The following is an 8,026-nucleotide window of genomic DNA, read 5'->3' as shown; positions in this document are numbered from 1 at the left end:
CTCTCCTGCCCTTCCTGCTTCCTGCTTCCTGCAGAGATGCAGCAAAGGGAGGAGCTCCGCCCAATAAGCTTCTCAACTCCTCGGAGAACACCGTGAGTCCACTCTCTTTTACACACACACACACACACACACACAACACAACACAACACAAACACAAAGAGACAGACAGAGACAGAGAGAGAAGCAGGGAAGCGCAAGTGCCTCTCTCTGTCTCTGTCTCTGTCTCTGTCTGCAAATTGCAGAGGAGGCTGGGAGCCACAGGGGAAGGCTCAAAGAGCCGCATGCGGCTCCGGAGCTGCAGGTTGCCGATCTGTGACATATACATTGCAAGACTTTTCTATTTCTTTAACCATATTCAAACAAATGTTTCTTTTTTAAGTATTCTCTCTGATAAGTCCCATCATCTATTTTCCTGGTTTCCACTTTAGTCTTTTTCCTTTGCCCAGTATCTTTCTTAATCAATGTATTTTGCTGAATCAAAAAGTTTTCCTGTATGTTCATAAATGTTGCTGTAGATATAAAAAGTAAATCAGGTGAAGTGTCTTTGTACAGGACTTCTGCCTTTCCATGTTTGTTGAAAATCTTTTTCTTTTTCTTTCTCTCCACTTCTCTTATCATTTTCTTTCTCTCTGATGTTCCTGACATCTCTACAGTCCATTTTATCCAATCTGTTTTCTTGTCCTGAGATTTATTTTGTAGTCTTAAGGGATAAGTTGTTTTTTTCAATTCTTGTGAATTTTGTTCCACTAGGATTAAATCATGTTTCCTTGTTTTGTTAAGTTCCATCTTTAAATCTCTATTCTCAATTCTATATCCATTTATCTGTTTTATCTGCTCCTTCTCTGTTGTTGTTTTCTGGGAAACAGAAATTAGTTGCAGTAAACTATATATCTCCTCCTGTGAAGTATTTATGTTTTCTTGGTATGTTCTTTCTACATGTCTCTGATCCATGATGGCCAAGAATTTGAGTTTTTCTCTTCCTTTCTTTTCTCTGCAAATAGCTTTAGAGTCCTAATTAAATAGATATTTGTAATCCAAATAGTTCAAAAAAGCTTTTTTTCTGAAATTTATAATTCTCTCTTTGTCTACAGCCCACATTATTGTCTTTTTTTTGTCACAGCTGTTCTTTGCTGTTAAAGCTTTGAAGGTCACAAACATATATTAGCTTTTCCCAGGTTTTGCCAACTCTTATATTAAAGGCATAGCTGTCATAGTCTTCATCCACCACTAGGTGTCAGCAACTATTTGTTTTTCGATTTCCAAAATGAACAATTGTCTTTAGAATGAGAATCTTAAACCATTCAAACAATTTTAGGTTTCTCCAGATTTAAGTTTTAAAATTCAGGTTTTATATTTATTTCACTTCCATATATTTTGATCCTCCATAAAAAGATTAATTTGCCACATCTGTTAGTATTGAGGTGGGGCGGAAATCCCCCTCCTTCCCTTTTAGAGGTATTTTGCTTCTTGGGGATCTTTTCCAGGAAATTAAATGTAGAATAGAAAAGAGAAGATCAAATTCCTCACCCAGTTTGAAGCACGCTGTTCACAGTTGTGCTAGTTAGTGCTTTTGGACTTTGGTTGCAAGTAGCTTGGACTGGTCGATGCAATACAGCCAGCCTTTCTCCTGTCGGGTTAGAAGACTAGAGGTTAGAGGGTTAGAGGGTACGCAATTTGGGGGTCCTCCTGGATCCATGGCTGACACTGGAAGACCAGTTGACGGCTGTGGCCAGGGGGGCGTTTTACCGGGTACGCCTGGTGCACCAGTTGCGGCCTTTTCTGGACCGGGATGCCTTGCGCACAGTCACCCATGCTCTTGTCACCTCCCGCCTGGACTACTGTAATGCTCTCTACATGGGGCTCCCCTTGAGGAGCACTCGGAGGCTCCAGTTAGTCCAGAATGCGGCCGCGCGGGCGGTGATGGGAGTGACTCGCCGCTCCCATGTAACGCCGCTGCTGCGCGAGCTGCACTGGCTGCCTGTGGCCTTCCGAGTGCGCTTCAAGGTGTTGATTATCATCTTTAAAGCGCGCCATGGCATTGGACCTGGTTACCTCCGAGACCGCCTTCTGCCACAGATTACCTCTCACCGACCGATATGCTCCCACAGAGAGGGCCTCCTCAGGGTGCCGTCAACCAGACAGTGCCGGCTGGCGACCCCCAGGGGGAGAGCCTTCTCTGTCGGAGCACCCACCCTCTGGAACGAGCTGCCCCCAGAGATCCGGGTGATTCCGGATCTCCCCTCCTTCCGCCGCGCCCTCAAGACCTGGTTGTTTCAGCAGGCAGGACTGGCTAGGGGTATTTTAAATTGGTTTTAACTAAATTTTAGTAGAAGCGGCCTATTTAAATATTTATTTTTAATTATTCTTTTAAATTTTGTATTTGTATTTGTATCACTGTTTTTAAACTGGCTGTAAGCCACCCTGAGTCCTCCGGGAGAAGGGCGGGGTATAAATATAATAAATCCTAAATCCTAATCCTAAATCCCAAGCTGAATGGAATGGCCACCGCCGTTCCAGAATCACTGGAGCACCCTTATTTCTTTGTCGCCTCTCCAGGGCGACTTAGACCCATTTAGGGTCCCCAGGCAGGGGGAAATTAGCCGTGGGGGTGCAGAGAATCTGCAAGCCCACAACCGGTCACTACCACGAAGGACTGGAAGTCCTCTTCACTGCTAAAATCTTATTGACTGGCATTATAATAGTTAGTACAGGGTGTAAGGATTCTGTAACTGGGTCTAGAAAAAGAAACAAATTGTGTAACCTTGCCTGACTATTGCTATCTTGCTTCTGTAATCAGCATTTGCATCAGGGACCAATTTCATACAAGCATGGGAAACATGTACATGGATGTGATGTACTGAAGGAGGGAATGAGGGAGTGTACAGGAATGATTGATGTCTTCCCTATATTGCAATAACTCTATTGTCTGATTTTGATTGGCTAAAAACGTTTATAAAGCAATGCTACTAACTTTCTAAGATGTGGCACTTCTGAACGCAACTGCTGCCAGTGTTCAGATTTTGTTCCCACCCACGATTTATTTCGATCGAAAATAAAGTGTTGTACCTTTAAGAAGCCTCTGCTTGAGTTTTCATGATTGGATTTTTATGATTTCTCAAGGGCCAGTGACCTTACAAGGGTTTATAGTAAAATTTGGGTTTCAGAATAGTTTTCAAATAAAAGCTATACTGATGAAATGCTTTAAACATGCTGCTTTCTTTCTCAGGATATAAACAGAAGAGAATTCTGGATTCATCTCTTATCCTGGATCCAATATCCATTGTGAAAGATCATGGATAAAGGAAATCAGACTGTAATAACAGAGTTCATTCTTATGGGATTCACAGATCATCCTAAAATACAGTGCACTCTGTTTATTATCTTCTTCTTGGTTTATCTTGTTACTGTAATAGGGAATCTTGGAATGATTTTGTTGATCTGTGTTGAACCCCAACTTCACAACCCCATGTATTTTTTCCTAGGTAACCTCTCCTTTGCTGATCTCTGTAATTCCTCAGCCATTGCTCCTAAAATGCTGGTTGATTTATATGCTGAAACTAAAAGGATTTCATACAATGGGTACATTATACAACTGCTTGTATTTGCCTTGTTTGCAAATGTTGAGTGTCTTTTGTTGGCTTTAATGGCCTATGATAGGTATGTGGCCATCTGCAATCCACTTCTCTATTCAATCATTATGTCCAAAAGGACCTGTCATGAACTGGTGACTCTTGTGTATTTTATAGGGGCAGTAAATGCAATGATAAATACTTCCTGTACATTTCGACTGTCATTCTGCAGATCTAATATTATCAATCATTTCTTCTGTGATGAACCTCCACTGCTCATTCTTTCTTGTTCTGATACCTACATCAGTGAGATAGTGATATTTGCCTTTGTTGGTTGCATTGAAGGAAGCAGCATTGGGATGATTCTTGTTTCCTATGCTTATATTTTGGGTACAGTCCTGAGAATGCGCTCCGCTGAGGGTAGATACAAAGCTTTCTCCACCTGTGCCTCTCACCTGACAGCTGTTGGGATATTCCACGGGACAATACTCTTCATGTACTTCCGACCAAGTTCTAGTTACTCCATGGACCAAGACAAATGGGCCTCTATGTTCTACACAGTCGTGATCCCCATGCTCAACCCTCTGATCTACAGCCTGAGGAACAAGGAGGTGAAAAATGCTGTGTCAAAATCACTTGGCCGTATATGGAGTTGGAAAGGAAGAAACATTGTTTTATAATAACTGGAAAATGGGTCCATTTAGGGAAATGATATACAAAAATCTTAGCTAAATATCTCACAGTATGTTACAGATGATAATATATATATTAATTTTCTAAAATCTAGTTAAAGAGATATCAAATATTTCAATTAAATTCTGAAAGAATTAAACAAGTACTTAAACAAATATCTTTATATCAGGGGTGTCAAACTGTCTCATTGTTCTGCTGTGTTTTCACACCTATGCTGAATTCCATGATCTTCAATCTGACGAACGAAGAGGTAATAGGAACCCTGGTGAAGGTCACTGGAAGGAAGAGCAAAAGCAGAAGCATTCTATGGGTCTAATTTCTCTACTTTATCAACCCAACCTTGTGTGTATGTCACCAGAAGTCCCTCTCTGTCCTCCTTCCAGTAAGAGAAATGGATAGATTTGCTACAGCGCATTTTTATGCTGATTTCTTTGGAATGCTTTCTCATAGGAGGTACCTGTGTTTCCAGTGTGCTCAGGTCAAAACACAGATGTACACAGAACTTTACTTTAAGCTGGTTGGCATACTGTTAAGCTTCTAATGTTATTGCTTCATCTTTAGATAATAGCTGCTTTTCTTGTATTCAGTCTTTAAATGTTGTGTACACCTTTCGGAGATTCATTTTGCTGTATCTAAGTTATTGCAATAAATGTAAAATACATTCATAATAAGATTGTTAATCTCAGAGTGACAAATTGCAACATTTGGGGAAGTTAATTGGGGAAGATCTTTTACTAACAAGAAATTGATCAAAAACTAGTAAATTGAATACTTTCCCCAACCCCAGCCAATCCTTATCATCCTTCTATTGACTCTGTTCTAACTCCACTGTTGGATGGTATGTTTTTTATTATGCATGTGCAATGTGTGAGAAGCAAAGTGATTGATTAAACACACACACACACACACACACACAGCTTCACTACACTCCCTTTCCAGCACATCACCATCAATGACAATCCTGAAGCAGGAATAAGGCAAGTATGATTATAGAACTGGACCTGTCCACATAGTCCTATTGATGTACTGTCAAATTGTCAAATAAACAAATTAGTATAACATAATATACATATATCATTAATGACATGATAAACCAAGACTTGAAGCAAGCAGTAGTACTTCAAAGATTATTTTACCCTTCTAAGAAAGATAATTAGGAACAGAATGGGTTCTTTAGGGATTAAAGCTCAAACACCAAAGTAAAAATACTTTTTAAAAAAATCAGTACTGCTTACACGCTGCCAATAAATCACACTTCTTACTTGGCTAGCAAATATACTGAAAGAATAAAATATTTTCCACTTCAATTCTTAAAAACTTTCCCAAAATAAAGAATATCCTGTTTTACAAATCATTTTAGAGGCTTTTTTTCTCTCTAGGCAATAAATGAGACTCATCCCAGTGATTAGTTCTGTTTAAAATTTTCCAAAATAAATTATGTCCCTTTGATGGAATGCTGCTTGCTATTCCTTCCTGAAGTGAATTTCTGATGCCTATAATTTCTGCTTTCATGATACTTTGATTTTATCTTTCTTTTAACACAATATCTATGAAGAGGACGCAAAACTCTTTATGCTGAGATACATCATTCTCTGGGCTTACTAGTGTTGCATTAGTAATTATTATTACTATAATTATTATTATGATCATCATTGTCATCTTTACCTATTCCAGTTTAGAGGCAATCAATAATAGTGTCTCTGACATCTTCTTCTTGTTGTTGTGCCATATCCGTTATCGGACGTTGGTGATCATGTTGGCAATCCTGTTTTTATCAGCAGCCGCACGAAAAAGTGCCGCTGAGTTTTGTCCAAGCCAGTCCCTTAGATTTTGAAGCCACAATGTTCTTCTGCCTGGACCTCATTTGCCTTCAATCTTTCCCTGGAGGATTAAATGGAGTATGAGGTATTTTTCTGGGTGTTGCCTCACATGTCCGAAATATTCTAATTTTCGTTTTTTAATTGTTTTAATTCTTTCCCTTGGCTTTCCCAGGTGGCTTATCACCTCCTCATTTCTGACATGCCTAATTAAATCAGACTGTGTTTCATCTGTGAATACCATAAAACAGTGCCTCTTTAAAATTCAAGTATAGCAACTGATTTTTTTTCACATTTAATATAATTTGAAGAATGATGTCTTTAGATGGAGAGGATTCCTTTGTATTAGGATAATCTAGGAGCGATTATTAGAACTGTTTATGTAGATAAATATATTATCTGTCTTCTGATTTTCATATAATTATTTATTTATTTTATTTTTTGCAAAGGACCTCAAGGAAGGAAGAGAAGAAATCCCCCCTTCCTCTTTTTTCTTTAGCATATGGGTATCTTAAGGAACATTTAAGGAACTGGGTACAAGGGAATGACAATACTCCTCCTCAGTTTAGGCCATGGGTAAGCTCATAGGAGAAGCAAGAATAAGTGGACAGTTTTTAGCTCAATTAAGCCTGTAAACCTGTACATAACAGAAATGAGAAATATTTTGAATGTTTTAGTTAGTATTTCTTTTTCATTAGAATTCCTGAACAATTGGGAATATCACGCATGAAATTACAATTACAATTTGCACAAATGTGGATTACAGGTGTTTCTCAAGGTAACATTATTCGGCTTAATATTCGCTTCAATGCATCTTTCACTTCCCGATTCCTCAGACTATAGATTAAGGGATTCAACATGGGAATCACCATAGTGTAAAAGACAGAGATAATTTTATCACGACCAAGTGAGTAGCTTGAAATGGGTCGGACGTAGATGAAAACAGTGGTGCCATAGAAGAGCAAGACAGCTGTCAAATGAGAGATACATGTGGAGAAGGCCTTATGCCTGCCTTCAGACGAGCGGATCCTCAAAATGGTGGCTACGATGTATATATATGAGATGAAGATCTGCACTGAGGTGAAAATACCCTGAAATGTACCAAACGTATAAAGTACAATCTCATTGATGAATGTTCTATTGCAAGAGAGTTTTAACAGTGGAGGTATATCACAGAAATAATGATTTATAACATTGGAGTGGCAGAAAGAGAGTCTAAAGATTGAGATTGTTTGTGCAAGAGCATGAATGAAGGCCATTATGTAAGTCACTCCTACTAATTGGGTGCAAACTTTCTTAGTCATAATGATTGTATAGAGTAGTGGGTTACAAATTGCCACATAACGGTCATAGGCCATAACAGCTAGAAGAAGGCACTCAACACTGGCTGTAAGAACAAAGCTGAACAATTGTGCAATGCAACCAGCAAAAGAAATTGATTTCTTGGAAGTTAAGAAGTTTGTTAGTGTTCTAGGAGTTATTGTGGAGGAATAGCAGAAATCTACAAAAGCCAAATTATTGAGGAAATAATACATGGGAGTATGGAGTCGAGAATCAATCTGGATCAAGCTAATCATCCCAAGATTTCCCACACAGGTGATGAGATACATCAGAAGAAAAATAACAAAACAAACAGGGACCAAGTTAGGATTTTCTGTGAGTCCTATCAGAAAGAATTCTGTTACTATACTATTATTTTCTCCTGCCATTGTGTTGCTTGATAGTGTGTGGTCTCCCCTCTTTAGCAAATCTGAAAAGAAATTATAGACATTATAAAATTGATATAGTAATCATCACTGTATCCTTTACTGCTCTTGGCCAGCACACCTAGGGATTTGTGTGTCTTTGTAGATCTGTTGATATGGATAGATAGATAGATAGATAGATAGATAGATAGATAGATAGATAGATAGATAGATAGATAGATAGATAGATAGATAGATAGAT

The 8,026-nt window shown here is 38.7% G+C and overlaps 2 protein-coding genes across 2 annotated transcripts; one reads left to right on the top strand and one right to left on the bottom strand.

Annotated features, from left to right (window-relative positions):
- Nucleotides 1–3,274: 3,274 nt before the first annotated feature.
- Nucleotides 3,275–4,249, top strand: LOC107299829 (olfactory receptor 1019-like). The gene has a single exon (XM_029286881.1). The coding sequence runs from the start codon at nt 3,293–3,295 to the stop codon at nt 4,247–4,249; it is 957 nt and encodes a 318-aa protein (XP_029142714.1). The 5' UTR covers nt 3,275–3,292.
- A 2,603-nt stretch (nt 4,250–6,852) lies between these two features.
- Nucleotides 6,853–7,788, bottom strand: LOC107299823 (olfactory receptor 1038-like). Its single transcript, XM_015829167.1, has one exon. It carries the CDS (start codon nt 7,786–7,788, stop codon nt 6,853–6,855), a length of 936 nt encoding a protein of 311 aa, XP_015684653.1.
- Nucleotides 7,789–8,026: the final 238 nt, after the last annotated feature.

Source organism: Protobothrops mucrosquamatus, unplaced genomic scaffold (genome assembly GCF_001527695.2).
Source record: "Protobothrops mucrosquamatus isolate PMUCROS unplaced genomic scaffold, P.Mucros_1.0 scaffold5539, whole genome shotgun sequence".
Lineage (NCBI taxonomy): Eukaryota > Metazoa > Chordata > Lepidosauria > Squamata > Viperidae > Protobothrops > Protobothrops mucrosquamatus.
Note: the sequence above shows the minus strand (reverse complement) of the source record. Positions and strands in the feature narration are given on the sequence as shown.

Coding starts and splice junctions, on each gene's coding strand:
- LOC107299829 (XM_029286881.1), top strand. CDS start 3,293: ATGGATAAAGGAAATCAGACTGTAATAACAGAGTTCATTCTTATGGGA.
- LOC107299823 (XM_015829167.1), bottom strand. CDS start 7,788: ATGGCAGGAGAAAATAATAGTATAGTAACAGAATTCTTTCTGATAGGA.